At 38.7% G+C, this 18256-nt stretch overlaps 1 protein-coding gene across 1 annotated transcript in view; it reads left to right on the forward strand.

Moving 5' to 3' along the window:
- The window catches only part of Itpr (Inositol 1,4,5,-trisphosphate receptor), a 1293714-nt gene that overhangs the window by 653265 nt on the left and 622193 nt on the right, over positions 1 to 18256 (forward strand). Inside the window, exon 31 of the mRNA XM_090387283.1 lies at positions 7157 to 7408. Within this exon, the coding sequence (XP_090243409.1) occupies positions 7157 to 7408 (252 nt within the window). The remainder of the gene's footprint in view (positions 1 to 7156; positions 7409 to 18256) is intronic.

Below are 18256 nucleotides of genomic sequence, written 5' to 3' on the forward strand. Positions count from 1 at the left end.
AAAGGACCTGGGGTAATTGTGCAGGCAGATGTGAAGTTTTCTGAGCAGTGTAGATGGTCTACAAGAGTAGCCTATGGTGTCTTGTTAATCATATACAGGAATTTTTCTAGCAGAGATCAGGAGGTGATTATCCCCTTGTATAAGGCAATGGTCAGGCCACACCTTGAGTACAGTCAGTCCTCGTATGACACGTGTTTACACTACACGAATTCGATCATACACAATTTATAAATTGGGGAACGATATCTTATATAACATGAACCGAATTCGCTTATGCACGATTTGCCTTTGTGTTTACAAGAAATGGCAGTCGAATGCAGAATCACCCCAACCGAACACAACACGATAGGAATGAAGAGAAGATTTTGAAAATGTTTTTCTTTTTTTTTATCAGTGAAGGGGAAACACATTTCACCATAATAACGTAAAAACCAACACAATTCCAGCTATCGGTATAATCGCAAATGCAATTAGATCGAGTTTACTACCAGTTTATAACAGATTCCACTAGCAGAAACGCAACTGGAAATTGTTTTTATGGTTTTATGGTAGTTGCCCCTAGAAATGTGCTTTAGTAAAATATGAGGTGTTAATAGTGTATCTCTGCCTTTACGGTGTTGTTTATTTAGTTGCTACACGTGCGCAGTTTTGTTTATGTGTATCAAGCGTGCCTCCTCATTTTGTAATTGTGCTTTATTTCCTAAAAATGAGTAAAATACTTAAAAGGTATGAAGAGGAAGTGACCTGGTGAAGACACTGCAGATTCAGACAGAAAAAGAAAAGCAATATCAATAAACAGAGGTGGACTGGATCAAAAATTCTTACCAGGGAAAATTTATAGCGGCCTCTTACTATGGTTTATGGCTAAAATCACCGACCTCCGGGGTTTCCCCATTGAGGATTATGGCCAGTCTGTCGATAGAGAAAAAATATGAAATTGTGAAACGCTTTGAGCGAAATGAAAGGCCATGTGCCGACCGGGCTAGCCGGGTGGGTAAAGTGCCTGCCTGGCAACCCAAAGGTCGCAGGTTCGATTCCCGCCTCATGCTTGAATCAAAGTACTGCAAAAACCTTGGGAGGTGCGTTATGGCCACAGAAGCCTATGCACCAACAAAAACCAGAAAAAAAAAAAAAAAAAAAAAAAAAAGAAAGAAAGACCATGTGATATTACACATGCTACAGACCTAAATGAGGCAACCCCGAGAATTACAAAGAATGCAGAGAAAATAAAAACAATTTTTAGCAGGAACAACTCAAAGTGTAATTAAACTCCATTAGATTTGTAAGAGATGGAACGGCTGTCATCTGTTTGGATATAAAATCAAGTTTGCTTACGATAGAAGCAAAAGCATTAGAACATTTTATTACGTAATAGCCGTAATAAAACACGTATTTTATTCGTAAAAAATACTTACGTATTATTCATTATATTATAATAAATAAAAATATAATAATAATAAAAAAATATTATAAAAAAATATAATATTATTTTTTATGTATTTTAATCGTTATAAAATACATAAGTATTTTATTACGATTATTTATTGTGTTTGGTAATGTTTTGGTTACCAATGTGTGTTCAATCTTGCACCTAATCCTATTTTCCCCATAGGGCCTGTTGTTTATATTGCATGATTTTGCATTGCACGAGAGTTTCTAGGAACACAACTATCGTGCTATACGAGGACTGACTGTACTGTATATAGGTGTGGAGGCCTCATTTTAAGAAGGATGTGGAACTGTTGGAACGAGTACAGAGAAGGGCAACAAGATTAGTGAATGGAACAAAGGGTTGCTCTTACGAAGAAAGGCTTAATTTTTACAAATTACAGTGTCTGGAGACTAGGCACCTGTGAGGTGATCTGATTGAGGTGTATAAAGCATTGAATGGTTTGAGCATGCTCAGTGCTGATGGGATTCTTCCTCTTGCTCAGAATAATAATTTGAGAGGGCATAAATTCAAATTGAGGAAAGACGGTTGTAGAATAGATGTACGGAAGTTGCCTTTATCCAGCGGGTGGTTGATTGCTGGAACAAACTTCCATCTGTCGTTGTAGAAATTGATAGCTTAAACAGGTTCAAGGCAGAACTAGACAAACATTTGGAGTGGGTGGATGAGTGAAATGAGAAGGGGGGGGTTTGGCTGATGCTATATAAGCTTGTTTTGTTGCATCATGTGCCCTTGCTAATGCTGATGTAACATTTATTAGAAATTTCAAACAAATCTTTCAAAAATATGGCATTCTCTTCGAAAAAACCCTGTCTCATCTGCATTAAACACCTGTTTGGGAACGTAGCACATCTATCCGACCTCCGTCCTTCCTCAATTTGAATGTATGCCCTCTCAGGTGATTATTCTGAGCAAGAGGAAGAATCCCATCGGCATTGAGCATACTCAAGCAATTCAAAGCCTTATACACCTGTATCAGATCACCTCGCCGATGCCTAGTCTCCAGGCTCTGTAATTTGCAAAACTTAAGCCTTTCTTCGTAAGAGCAACCCTTTGTTCCATTCACTAATCTTGTTGCCCTTCTCTGTACTCGTTCGAGCAGCTCTACATCCTTCTTGAAATGAAATCTCCAGACCTGTATACAGTACTCAACGTGTGGCCTGACCAATGCCTTATACAAGGGAATAATCACATCCCTGTCCCTGCTAGAAAAATTCCTGTATATCATTGACAAGACACCATGAGCTACTCTTGCAGCTCGTCTGCACTGCTCAGAGAACTTCATATCTGCCTGCACAATTACCCCCAGGTCCTTTTCATTCTCTACCACTGTCAGCGTAGTACCACAGAGTTGATACGTTGATCTGGGGTTACTGTTTCCCATATGTAGTACTTTACATTTGTCAATGTTAAACTTCATTTGCCACCTCTCAGCCCATCTGCTCAACCTTTCCAGATCCTGTTGCAGCAGCATAGTATCAGTAGTGTCCTTAACAACCCTGCCAACCTTGGTATTGCCTGCAAACTTGGACATTAAGCCTGATACACCATCATCAATATCATTTATAAATACAGAAAACAACAATGGACCCAACACTGAACCCGAGGAACTCCACTAATAACATTAGTCCACGTTGAGCAGTGTCCATTGATTACCACTCTCTGTCTTCTGCCACTCAACCATCCCTTTATCCATAGCAGCAATTTGCCTCCAATGCCACACTTCTCCAATTTGTGCAGCAGTCTTCCATGCGCAACAGTATCAAAAGCCTTTCTAAGATCCAAATATATAATATCAAAGTTATTCCCTGCATCCAGTTCTTTTGTGACTACATCATAGTATCCAATCAAATTGGTCAGACAAGACCTGCCCTTAACAAAACCATGCTGTGTCTGAGCTATAACTGAATTCTTGTCCAGATGATCCTGCAGTGCTTCTTTAACCAGTGCCTCCATTAATTTTCCTGGAACCGAAGTTAAACTAACAGGTCTATAATTACTTGTGTCAGCCTTTGATCCTCCTTTGTGAATTGGGGTTACATTTGCATATCTCCAGTCCATGGGTACCTCCCCTGAGTCCAAAGAAGCTCTCATAATTATGGCTAGGGGTTTGCTTACTTCCTTTGCTGCCTCCTTTAATATAACTGGATAGATCCCATCCACCCCGGGTGCCTTTTTTATGTTTATCCTCAACAATTTCTCCTCCACTTTTTTCTCAGTTATTAGAAAATAATCTAGCTCACTGCCGATGTTTACTTCACCTACGACATTCCTCTTCCTGAATAACTCCTCATGTATGAATGTAGATGCGAAATACTCATTTAGATTGTTTGCCACCTGAGCTGGATCCTCAACTGTTGAACCAGCAACATCCAGTGGACCAATCTGATTCATCCCTTTCCTTCTTGAGTTTAAATAGGTAAAGAACTCTTTTCTGTTTTTCTTTGCGTTCTTTGCCAAGGATTTCTCATAATCTGCCCTTGCCTGCCTAATCTCCTTTGTGACTTGGTTACAGACCAACTTATATCTATCATAGGCTTCCATGTCACCCATTAATTTGTATGTATCCCATGCATTTTTCTTCTCTGCCATATGTCTCATTAGTTCATCTGACAACCATTTAGGCCTGAACCTTGAACAATATTTCTTGGTTGGTATGTAAAGCCTGGTAGCTTCCAAAATTAGTTCCTTGAATGCTTCCCATTTTGAATTTGCTGTTGGTAACATCATCAGTTGGCCCCACTGTATAGAATTTAAATACTGTCTCAGACCATCATAGTCGCCTTTACGAAAGCAAAAACCCTTCCCTTTACCTCTGATGGTAGTTACCTCCTTGAGTAAATCCCACTTCAGCACACTGTGATCACTGCCACCCAGTGGTTCCTTTATCTGCAGATTCCTAATGCATGAAGAATCACTACTGATAATCAGATCAAGAGTATTACTCCCTCTAGTTTCCTCCCGAACATGCTGGTGTAGAAAACAATCATCCAATAAATCCACAAAAGCCTTGCTAGTGTGTGAGTGACCAACCCACAAATTCCAGTCAATATCTGGGAAATTAAAATCCCCCATTATAAGACTCTCTGATTTACTGGCCCATTCTATTTCCCTGTACAGTATCTTATTATACTCATCAGAGTCATTAGGCCTATAGCACACTCCTACTCTCAATTTTGATCTCCCAACGCTTATGTCACACCAAACTGACTCAACACTGCACTGTCCATCAATGCCGACTGGCTTCACTTCCTTGGATTTTATGTGTTTTTTAACTAATAGCATAACCCCTCCTCCCCTCCTGTCCTGTCTATCCTTTCTATACACATTGTACTCCCCAAATTCCAGTTCTGCATTCCTTATATCTGTGTGACACCACGTCTCTGATATCCCAACAATATCTGCCTTTGATGTTTTGAGCAATACCTCAAATTCATCTTATTTATATACTAAACTCCTAGCATTGGTGTACACGCAAGTATACATGCACCTGTTTTTATTCTTAGCTACCCTAACACAACCCATGTGTTTACTTGTACCGCAATGACTTCCACCAGTCTCTGAAATATCCTGCATCTTGTTTTTCAGGCTTCTGCTCATTCCAATAGAAGCAGTGCAAGAATCTCTTTCACCTCTGCCAGTGGCTACTGTTAATCCATTAGTCTTTGTCCCCCCCCCCCCAAGCTAGCAGTTTTCTGACCCACCCAACACTGCCTCGATAGCATCAGCAAATATTGTTGCACCCTTTCTATTTAAGTGTATCCCATCCCTGTAGAAGCAATCTCTCCTGTTAACAAGTACATTCCAAGCTGAAAAAAATTCTACCCCTTGAGCCTTGCACAATCTTTCCAGGGCCGAATTGATCGACAAGGCTCTCATCATATACTCCCTCCTATCGTGTCTGGGCAGAATTGCAGACACTTTCAAATTCAACCCTACTTCACGGCTTTTTTTCAACAGTGACCTGTACTTGTTAAGTAATTCCGCTGGTTGCACTTTATGGCAGCCATCGATTTTTAAACCTTTCAAACCAGCCTTTGCTAGTTACAAAACATATCATGCCAGTGCTATGAGCTATGACCAGTTTCACTAAAGTGTTGATAATGGTGTTTTGTTTTTCACAAATGATGAGTGAACTTAACTGAATTTTATTTTGGGTTCAGTCTTCTATTCATGGATAAATCCATGAATAGAAGAGCTTTAAAAAGCTTTTTCCATTTTTTCTAATTTAACTACACATGTTAGAGAGAAAATTTTTGAAGATTTACTCACTAATGTCACCACCTTCTTTGATCTTTTCACAATTCCTGTGTTATTCATAGCCATATTTTCGTAGGAGGTTAGAAAAGAACTTGTCCACAATAGAGTGATTTTCTTTTAACTGTTGGTGCCTCTGTAGCCAGGTGGGCAGGAGCAGCAGTGCGTAGCACGCTTCTTGATTCGACCGGGGTTCAAGCCTGTGACCACCAAATACGGAGGATGTGGAAAGGCCAGGGAATGGCCACCGCAACTCTCTTAGTTGTTTGCTTTGCTGCTCTAATTGGAATGTTTCAGCTTGGTCTGAGGCATAATTTTAGTATTAAATATAAATTATTTTACTTGATGCTGCCTGTTTTGATGATGTGACACCTCTGCTCTGTTGCAGTTGTGATGCTGTTTAGTTTAGTTTAGTTTAGTTTATTGTTGCATGTGTGTGTTTTGTTTTGGTAGAGGGTGTTATTTGCTTATTTTCTACTTTAGTCATATTAATTTTTTTAGCATGGTATCACAGAGTTTATGCATTATTTTTAAATCATATGTCTCCATGAATTCTTTTTCTGAGTTCTTGATCTCCTTATACTCAAGGAGTTGAGTATTTTGGTATATTGACATCTTTTGGTATATTGACTTCAAATTAGACTGAGAACAAGGATGCATGTGCACATGCATCCTTGTTCTCAGTCTAATTTGTATGATGTACAGTCTGGACAAACCAAACTGTACAGAAAAGTTCTTAGGGGAAATTTTTCTCCCTCCACCCAAGACCAGTAATTATAACCCCTATGGAAGAGGCCTTTTGGGTATCATTTGAGCTTTTAAGTGAAAAGAATGCTTTTCGGCTATACCATGATGGGCTAAATTTCATACTTGACTGAAATTTAGCTTATCATGAAAGATAAGCTAAATTTCCCCACATTTTATAACTTGACTATCATAATTAAAATTATAGAAATTTCTTTTACTGCACCTTTTTTGTAATATAATAAATGCTATCTCTTTGCTTAATAGATAGTGTTTAGATAGCAAATAGGTAGCATTTGCTATCTATTTGGGAACTACTTTATTTTATTGGCTGAGTGAACCAGAATAATTCATAGGGAGAGTCTCACTTCCTCCACCTGAAACTTTGTGTATGCACATTTCCCCGGAGTCTGCAGATAGCCCTACTATGTTTTACTACCTCTTTGTTAATGCACACACACACACTTATATATATTGTTATAGTTCTGAGTCCTTTCACTCAAAAAAAAAAAAAAAAAAAAAACAGCCCATTATCAACTTTTTGTGTTGGTATGTTGGCTGTTATAAAATAAATACAATTAAGTTGTAAATTCCTCTGCCCATGTTTTTTGTTCAGAAATTTGTTTATTTACAGATGGACATAATGATAATTATTATTCCTAATAAACTTGAACTTTTTTTGTTTTCTTTTATATTTTATCATAGATGGTAAATTCAGGGGAAGACGTCTTGGTATTTTACAATGACAAGGCATCTTTCAACCATTTAGTGGAGATGATGAGATCAGAAAGGCATAGGATGGATGAAGCAGGACCACTTCAGTATCACATAAATCTAGTGAAATTACTGGCATGTTGCACTGAAGGAAAGAATGTATTCACAGAAATTAAATGCCACTCATTACTTTCTTTAGATGATATAGTTCGTGTTGTAACACATCCTGATTGCCTTCCCGAGGTTAGCCCTAAATAGTGCATCCACTAGCATTTATTTATTTATTTTTTGGCATATTAACTGTTGTTTAGATCCTAGTAGTACGATTAAGATTTATTTATTCCATAAAGTTAAATTTTCATGTGATATTCAGATGTCATTGAAAATGAAAACTGCACAGCCAACATAAAATATATATTATGAAAACACTGTTGATAATCTTGTATGAAATTGATCAAAGTCTGTTGGCAATACAGCAGCTGTTATTTAGAAACAGTCACTTTTCAAAATGATGGTGCCTTTCAGCTAAGAATGAAGGTAGAGATGCATAGCTGCCAACTCTGGATTTACAGTGGGGCATGTGCCTTTTTGGCTCACTTTGGGCCCTTCTTCATCTCACCATTGTTTGCAGTTAATGCCATATTTTTTCTCCTTATTTTACAGCAACAGCAACACCATTTTTCTCAGTCTTTTTCCTTTTGCGCAAAAAAATGCTTGAGTACAAGTCAACATTGAGTATAAGTTCACCCATAGTTTTGGGCCTTGGGAAGTCAGAAAATGTACTGACTCATGTATAAATTGATATATGAAACACATTTTGAGGAGCTGATGGCCCGTTTTTTTTATATTTTGGAATGATGAAATGGGTGATAGGAGTAAAACTATTGTATAAATGGTAAAAATGGAATATTTATATTAATGTTAAATGATTAAGCAACTGTTTTAAATTGTTTCAAAAATTACTTTTTTTTTTTTTGGCATGTACTTGTAAATTGCAAATTTACATGTAGCGTTGCAATTAATTGTCAATGCTGCAAGATATTAGTATTAATAGTGGAAAATGGTGCAAAAAAAGCAAGCTTATACATTATCAGCAAAACAAAAACAAAAAACCAGACCTTTCCATTTAACTTATCTATCCCCTCTAATTGTTTTTCTAGTTCTTTCATGAATTTATTCAAACTGCCCAGCCTCCGTAGCCAGGTGGGAAGGAGCAGCAGTGCATAGCACATGCTTCTAGATTAGACCGGGGTTCGAGCCCGTCACCACCAAATACGGAGGATGTGGAAAGGTCAGGGAATGACCACCGCATATCCCGGAGCAATATGGCCTTAGTTGCTAATGCTCCTAAAAACCAAATAACTAAACTAATCAAACTGCCCATTTCCACAACAGCAGATGGAAATTTGTTTTAACAACCGACTGCTTGTTGGTTGAAGGCAAATTTCCTATTCTGCAACTAATCTTCCTCAATTTGAATTTATCTCCCTTGTGTGTAGTCTGAGCAAGAGGAAGAATGCCATCAGAACATTATTGCATATACAGGTAACCCTCATATAACACGATTATTAGGTTCCTGTAAAATGTCATGTTGTGCGGAACCATGTTATACAGGACTAAGAAAAAGTACAAAAGGTTGGTTATGTTCCAAAAGCTAACAAAATGTTAACAAAAATACACCATTCTAAATTTCGTGTATCTTCTGCTCTCTTTAAAAAATCTGGGTTTGTTTGCTTTTGCTTGATAAATCTTTGTGAATTTCATCATATGGAACTAAGCATTTTTGAAGCTCCCTTTTGTACTTTGGGCTCCTTTCATTCAAGAATCTGCATTCAAAAAATAAGATTCTAATTGCTCGGCTAACTTTATGCCTTCCCCTATGCTTTTTAGTATAAAATTTAGAAGTTTAGAATTTTCATCTGCAATATCATCATCTGAATTGATTTGATTTTACCTCCGATGCCATTTGCACCAAATCTGCTATGCTGTCTTCTTTTTCTACCAGTAATTCTTGAAAGTCTTCAGTAATCATATCTTTTTTTTTATTTTTTAGGAGCATCAGCGACTAAGGCCATGTTACTCTGTGTGTATTGTCTGTAAATTTCATGTGTCCTGAGGTTGATTTTCTGTTTTGTTGGACCTGCTACCCTCGCCCAACTAACTCAGCCACATTGTGAAAAAGACCCATAAAAATTCCTCCCTTCATCGATGAGATTCGAACTCAGGTCTTTGTGGGGAGGAGGGGGATTCTATGAACTGTGCTACCCACGAGAGCTTCAGTTGTCATATCATCAAAACCTTCCCCTCCTACCAACATAGCAAGTTCTACTATCGCACTGATTCCATTTTCTGCCTGTTCGATCATATTTCCAGAATGAACTGATTCTGGCCATACATTTTTCCACAAGCATTGAACATTGACGATTTTGCTTCTTTCAACGATAAAGCTATGATTCTGATACAGTCCACAATTGAGAAATGTATCCTGTCTCCATTACTTCAATAGATTCAGACTCACTGTTTTCCAAAATCCCTTGTAATGATTTTCTGATGGAATGAGTTTTAAAGGTGGTTATAAATAAAGCTTTGATCTAACAGCTGAATGAAAGAAGTTGTATTAACCCAGTACAACTGTGGTGGTAGGCACATAACTTCAGTGTTCTGATGACAAATCTTTTGGATGCCCTGGTGTGCTATCCAGTAGTAATAAAACTTTGAAATCTAGATTTTTCCACAAGTTCAACAAGTACAAGTTCAATAGCACAAAACGTAACATGGGAATTTCCCAACAAAATAAAATACATGGATTTCTCAATATTTTTTTTTTTTTTTGACTAGCGAGTCAACAGCAAAGATTCAAAAAGAGTGGAAATGTTGAAAAATTACATCCAACATAATAGCAGGGCTTTTCCCACACAAAAGCTCAAAAATACCCTGTTATGCAAAGTTTACCGAAATTCTCTAACCATCGTAGAGTGAAACTGTGTTATATAAGTACCATGTTGTGTGAGGATTTCCACAATTTATCAATCGTATTAGAGCAAAACTGTGTTGTAAAAGTACCGTGTTATACAGGGGGTTGCCTGTATTCCCCAACCATCCATTCAAACCCTTAAACACCCCAGTCAGATATCCTCGCACATGCTCAGTCTCCAGATGCTGCAGTTTGCAGTAAATACCAGTTGTCTTGGCATTGCACTACTCTAAATAAAAAGCAGTGCCCCAGTGGAAAAATCCTTTGCTATTTGTTTTAGTGTGCCTCTACTCAGTTATTTTGTTATTTAGTTTTTAGGAGCATTAGCAATTAAGGCCATGTTGCTCCAGGATATGCAGTGGTCATTCCCTGACTTTTCGCATCCTCCGTATTTGGTGGTGACGGGCTCAAACCTGCCTCTACTCAGACCTCCAATTTTAATCTAGCTTTGCCTTCTCAGTGGGTAGGTAGGCATTGTGAAGAACCTAAACAGCTGAATGGTGATATGGTGCAGCAGTTAAAATAAACTGAAATAAATTTCAAAGGTCTCATGCTACATTATTTATCTCCATAATTCCATTGATGGGAGCAGTGTTTTTTTTTTTTTTTTAGCGTAGTACAGAACCAGACAAGCAACTTGTGGCGAAGTGCCTCTACAATATGTGGTCAGTGTAGCAAAGTACCAAACCTAATTTTCTAATCTACTTACAAACATCAATCATATTTAGCAGTCACTTTTAACTCGGTTTAGCAGCAAAAATTATTTGTAACAACCAACTGCAATTTATTAAAATAAATATACAGAGATAAGTAAAAATATAAGTTGAAAATAAGATAAAAGCATAAGTTGTTAAAGGCAATTAAGAACAGATAAAACTAATAATATAATATACTATATACTTTACTCTACTCTAGTGTAGTATACTCTACTCTAGCATAGTATAGCATAGCATAGTATAGTATAGCATAGCATAGCATAGTGTAGCGATAGAAATACAGAATAAAATGAGTTGAAATCACAAACCACATAAATGCATCTTTCTAGGCAGAGTAACTTATCAACTCCTGTATATTGTTATCTGTGTGAGAAATAATAGTTGTGGGGGTGCAAAGTCTAAGTTAATAGACAGGGATAAACCCTCCAAACCAATGGGTATAAATGTATATTCATTTAAAATATATGTAAAACATAGAGAATAAAGTTATTTGTTTTTATTGATCTGTGGGAAGTAAGGCATTGTGTAGGCCTGACAAAGAGAAACAGTAACTTCTCAAAACATCACCAAACTATTTAAGTATTTCTATTGAGGCATACTCAATGTAATTTCAGTATTTTCAATAAAACAACTTGACCTTACATAGGGTAGATTAGCCTTCCTTAGTTCATCCCCATATTTCATACAGTTATTCGTTTTTTTTTCCCCACACATTTGCTTTTATACTTTTCTTTTAACAAATCTGTATTATTTATACCATAACAATAGATACAGTATATAATTTTATATGCTGTATTAATTGTTATGGTACAGAAAAATAAAAATTACAATTTTATAAAATACAAATTATAGAATAGCATTAGCATTAGCAGAGGTACACGATGCAAGAAAGCAACCTTATGATGCAGCATCAGCAAAAATAAATAAAAATAAACCTCCCATTTCACCTCTCCATTTGTTCCAAATGCCTGTCCATCTCAGCCTTAAATTTATTTAGGCTATCAACTTCCACAACAGAAGGTGGAAGTCTGTTCCACCAATCAACTACCCTCTGGCTAAAGGCAAATTTCCACACATTTATTCAACAACTGTCTTTCCTCGATTTGAGTCTGTGCCCCCCCTCAGGTCCTTAATCTGAGCAAGACGAAGAATCCCATCAGCATTCAGCTTGCTCAACCCATTCAATATCTTCTACACCTCAATCAGGTCATGTCGTAGGTGCCTACACTCCAGGCGCTGCAATTTACAGAACTTAAGCCTTTCTTGGTAAGTGCACCCCTTTGTTCCCCCTCATCAATGTTGTTGCCCTTCTATGTACTCATTCTAGCAACTCTACATCCTTCCTAAATGAGGCGTCCAGACCTGTACACAATACTCTAGGTGTGGCCTGACCATTTCCTTCTATAACAAGATAATCACCTCCCTGTCCCTGCTAGCAAAATTCCTATATATCATTTACAAGACTCCATGACCTGCCCTGGCCACCTGTCTAGACTGCTCAGCGAACTTCACATTCGACTGCACAATTACCCCCAGATCTTTTTCACTTTCCACTTGCCTGAGTGTAGTATCACAAAGTTGGTACTTTTCTCTTTGTTTATTGCTGCCCATATGCATTTAATGTTAAAATTCAGTTGCCATTTCTCAGCCCATTTTCCCAACTTAAATAGATACAGTTGGAGTAGCATACTGTCTTTATTGTCGTTAACAACCCTGCTAACCTTTGTATCATCTGCAAACTTGGACATTAACCCTGATTTACCTTCATCAATAGCATTGATAAATATACAAAACTACAATAGGTCCAACACCGAACCCCGGTGAACTACACTAATAACATTTGTCCACGAAGAGCAGTGTCCATTGATTACCACTCTGTCACCTCACACCCAACCATCCCTTTATCCATTGTAGCAAATTACCTTTAATGCCATACCTCTCCGGCCGACCGGGCTAGCCGAGTGGGTAAAGTACCTGCCCGGCAACCCAAAGGTCGCGGGTTCGATTCCCGCCTCGGGCTTGGATCAAAGTACTGCAAAAACCTTGGAAGGTGCAATATGGCCACAGAAGCCGATGCGCCAACAACTACCAAATCAAAATCAAACCATACCTCTCCAATTTATACAGCAGTCTTCCCTGTGGAACAGTATCAAAAGCTTTCCTGAATTCCAAATATAAGATTTCACATTTTTTTTTTGACATTCATTTCCTTTGTGACCACATCATGGTATCCAATGAAATTGGTCAGACAAAACCTCTCTTTAACAAACTTTTTTGTTTTTGTTTTCGTAAAGGCGACTACGATGGTCTGAGACAGTATTTAAATTCTATACAGTGGGACCAACTGATGATGTTACCAACAGCAAACTCAAAATGGGAAGCATTCAAGGAACTAATCTTGGAGGCTACCAGGCTTTACATACCAACTAAGAAATATTGTTCGAGGTTTAGGCCTAAATGGTTGTCAGATGAACTAATGAGACATGTGGCAGAGAAGAAAAATGCATGGGATACTTACAAATTAATGGGTGACATGGAAGCCTATGATAGATATAAGTTGGTCTGTAACCAAGTCACAAAGGAGATTAGGCAGGCAAAGGCAGACTATGAAAAATCCTTGGCAAAGGATGCAAAGAAAAACAGAAAAGAGTTTTTTACATACTTGAACTCGAAAAGGAAAGGGATGAATCAGATTGGTCCACTGGATATTGATGGTTCAACAGTTGAGGATCCTGCTCAGGTGGCTAACAATCTAAACGAGTATTTTGCATCTACATTCACGCATGAGGAGTTATTCAGGAAGGAGAATGATGTAGGTAAAGTAAACATTGGCAGTGAGCTGGATGATTTTGTAATAACTGAGAGGAAAGTGGAGGAGAGATTGTTGAGGATAAACATAAAAAAGGCACCTGGGGTGGATGGGATCTATCCAGTTATATTAAAGGAGGCAGCAAAGGAAGTATGCAAACCCCTAGCCATAATTATGAGAGCTTCTTTGGACTCAGGGGAGGTGCCCATAGACTGGAGATGTGCAAATGTAACCCCAATTCACAAAGGAGGATCAAAGGCTGACACAAGTAATTATAGACCTGTTAGTTTAACTTCTGTTCCAGGTAAATTAATGGAGGCACTGGTTAAAGAAGCACTGCAGGATCATCTAGACAAGAATTCAGTTATAGCTCAGACGCAGCATGGTTTTGTTAAGGGCAGGTCTTGCCTGACCAATTTGATTGGATACTATGATGTAGTCACAAAAGAACTGGATGCAGGGAATAACTTTGATATTATATATTTGGATCTTAGAAAGGCTTTTGATACTGTTGCACATGGAAGACTGCTGCACAAATTGGAGCAGTGTGGCATTGGAGGCAAATTGCTGCTATGGATAAGGGGATGGTTGAGTGGCAGAAGACAGAGAGTGGTAATCAATGGACACTGCTCAACGTGGACTAATGTTATTAGTGGAGTTCCTCAAGGTTCAGTGTTGGGTCCGTTGTTGTTTTCGGTGTTTATGAATGATATTGATGATGGGATATCAAGTTTAATGTCCAAGTTTGCAGATGATACAAAGGTTGGCAGGGTCGTTAAGGACAATACTGACGCTATGCTGCTGCAACAGGATCTGGAAAGGTTGAACAGATGGGCTGAGAGGTGGCAAATGAGGTTTAACATCGACAAATGTAAAGTGCTGCATATGGGAAACAGTAACCCCAGAGCAACGTATCAACTCTGCGGTACTACACTGACAGTGGTGGAGAATGAAAAGGACCTGGGGGTAATTGTGCAGGCAGATATGAAGTTCTCTGAGCAGTGCAGACGAGCTGCAAGAGTAGCGCATGGTGTCTTGTCAATGATATACAGGAATTTTTCTAGCAGGGATAAGGAGGTGATTATTCCCTTGTATAAGGCAATGGTAAGGCCACATCTTGAGTACTGTATACAGGTCTGGAGGCCTCATTTCAAGAAGGATGTAGAGCTGCTGGAACGGGTACAGAGAAGGGCAACAAGATTAGTAAATGGAACAAAGGGTTGCTCTTACGAAGAAAGGCTTAAGTTTTGCAAATTACAGAGTCTGGAGACTAGGCACCGGCGAGGTGATCTGATAGAGGTGTATAAGGCTTTGAATGGTTTGAGCATGCTCAATGCCAATGGGATTCTTCATCTTTCTCAGAATAATCACCTCAGAGGGCATAAATTCAAATTGAGGAAGGACGGATGTCGGATAGATGTGCGGAAATTTGCCTTTGGCCAGCGGGTGGTTGGTTGGTGGAACCGACTTCCATCACTTGTTGTTGAAGTTGATAGCCTAAACAAATTTAAAGCTCAACTGGACAGGTATTTCGAACGAACGGAGGGGTGAAATGGGAGTGGTGTGTTTTTTTTTTTTTTTTTTTTTTTTTTGGCTGATGCTGAATAAGCTTGCTTTCTTGCATCATATGCCTCTGCTAATGCTAATGCTAATGCTAATGCTAAAAACTCATGCTGTGCCTTAACAATTACTGCTGTCTTCTCTAGATGATCCTGCAATGCTTCTTTAACCAGTGATTCCATATTTTCCCCAGAATAGCTGTTAAACTAACAGGTCTATAGTTACTTGTGTCACCTTTTGAACCCCGCTTTGTGAATTGGTGATATATTTGCACCCCTCCAATCAATTGGGACCTCCCCTGAGTCCAAGGAAGTTCTCATAATGAGACCTCAGGGTTTGCTTATTTCCTTTTCTGCCTTCTTTGATATAACTGGATAGATCCCGTCCACCCCAGGTGCCTGCCTTATGTTTAACTTCAACAATTTCTCCTCCAATTTCTCCTTCAACAATTTCTCCTCCTTCTGAGCAAGAGGAACAATCCCATCAGCATTAAGCATGCTCAAACCATGCAAGGCTTTATACACCTCTATCAGATCACCTCGCCTCTATCAGATCACCTCAATTTGCAAAATTTAAGCCTTTCTTTGTAAGAGCAACCCTTTTTTCCATTCACTAATCTTGTTGCCCTTCCCTGTACTCGTTCCAGCAGCTCTACTTCCTTCTTAAAATGAGGCCTCCAGACCTGTATACAGTACTCAAGGTGTGTCCCAATCAGTGCCCTAGACAAGGGAATAAACACCTGCTTATCCCTGCTAGAAAAATTTATGTATATCATTGGCAAGACACCATGAGCTACTCTTTCAGCCCGTCTGCACTACTCAGAAAACATCATATCTGCCTGCACAATTACCCCCAGGTCCTTTTCATTCTCTACCACTGTCAGTGTAGTACCAAAGAGTTGATATGTTACTGTGGGGTTAAATCCTAGTTCTTAACATTTGCCAATGTTAAACTTCATTTGCCACCTCTCAGCCTATCTGATCAACCTTTCCAGATCCTATTGCAGTAGCATACTGTCAGTAGTGTCCTTAACAACCCTGCCAAACTTTGTATCATATGCAAACTTGGACATTAAGCTTGATATACCGTCATCAATATCATTTATAAATACAAAAGACAACAATGGAACCAACACTGAACCCTGAGGGACTCCACTAATAACATTAGTCCATGATGAGCAGTGTCCATTGATTACCACTCTCTCTGTCTTCTCCCCTCAACCATTTCTTTATCCATAGCAGCAATTTGCCTCGAATGCCACACTGCTCCAATTTGTGCAGCGGTCTTCCGCTGCACAAATTGGAGCAGTGTGGCATTCGAGTATCAAATTGCTGATACAACAAGAGTATCAAAAGCCTTTCTAAGATCCAAATATATAATATCAAAGTTATTCCCTGCATTCAGTTCTTTTGTGACTGAATCATAGTATCCAATAAAATTGGTCAGGCAAGACTTTCCCATAACAAAACTATGCTGTGTCCGATCTATAACTGTAGTCTTGTCTAGATGATCCTGCGGTGCTTCTTTAACCAGTGCCTCCATTAATATTTCTGGACCAGAAGTTAAACTCACAGGTCTATAATTACTTGTCAGCCTTTGATCCTCCTTTGTGAATTTGGGTCACATTTTCACATCTCTAGTCTATGGATACCTCCCCTGAGTCCAAAGAAGCTCTCATAATTATGGCTAAGGGTTTGCTGACTTCCTTTGTTGCCTCCTTTAATATAACTGGATAGATCCCATCCACCCCGGGTGCCTTTTTTATGTTTATCCTCAACAATTTCTCCTCCACTTTCCTCTCAGTTATTACAAAATCATCTAGCTCACTGCCAGAGTTTACTTTACTGCTGGCATTCCCCTTCCCGAATAACTCCTCATGTGTGATGTAGATGCAAAATACTCGGTTAGTTCTTTAGCCACCTGAGCAGTATCAACTACAGTTGAACCATCAATATCCAGTGGGTCAATCTGATTCAACCCTTTCCTTCAAGAATTTACATAGGTAAAGAACTCTTTTCTGTTTTTCTTTGCATCCTTTGCCAAGGATTTCTCATAATCTGCCTTTGCCTGCCTAATTTCCTTTGTGACTTGGTTACAGACCAGCTTATATCTATCATAGGCTTCCATGTCACCCATTTATTTATATGTAGCCCTGCATTTTTCTTCTCTGCCATTTGTCTCATTAGTTCATCTGACATCCATTTAGGCCTAAGCCTTGAACAATATTTCTTAGTTGATATGTAAAGCCACAAGATAAATTCTTTAAATGCTTCCCATTTTGAATTTGCTGTTGGTAACATCATCAGTTGACCCCACTGTATAGAATTTAAATACTGTCTCAGACCATCATAGTTGTCTTTACAAAAGCAAAAACCCTTCCCTTTACACCTGATAGTAGTTACCGCTTTGAGTAAATCCCACTTAAGGACACTGTGATCACTGCCACCTAGTGGTTCCTTTATCTGCAGATTCTTAATGCATGAAGAATCACTACTGATAATCAGATCAAGAGTATTACCCCTCTAGTTGCCTCCCAAAAATGCTGATATAGAAAACAATCATCCAATAAATCCATAAAAGCCTTTCTAGTGCGTGAATGACCAACCCACAAATTCCAGTCAATATCTGGGAAATTAAAATCACCATTATAAGACTCTCTTATTTACTGGCCCACTCTATTTCTCTGTACAGTTTCTTATTATACTCATCAGATTCATTAGGCCTATAGCACACTCCTACTCTCAATTTTGATCTCCCAATGCTTATGTCACACTAAACTGACTCGACACTGCATGTACAGCAGGGTTGACTGGCTTCACTTCCTTGGGTTTTATGTGTTTCTTAACTAATAGCATAACCTCTACTCCCTTCGTATCCAGTGCCTCCGTAGCCAGGTGGGAAGGAGCATCAGTGCGTAGCACACACTTCTTGATTAGACTGCCGTTCGAGCCTGTCACCACTAAATACGGAGGATGCGGAAAGGTCAGGTAATGACCACCGCATATCCCGTAGCAATATGGCCTTAGTTGCCA

Source organism: Mastigoproctus giganteus, chromosome 13, assembly GCF_048544385.1.
Source record: "Mastigoproctus giganteus isolate SK-2022 chromosome 13, ASM4854438v1, whole genome shotgun sequence".
NCBI classification, from domain to species: domain Eukaryota; kingdom Metazoa; phylum Arthropoda; class Arachnida; order Uropygi; family Thelyphonidae; genus Mastigoproctus; species Mastigoproctus giganteus.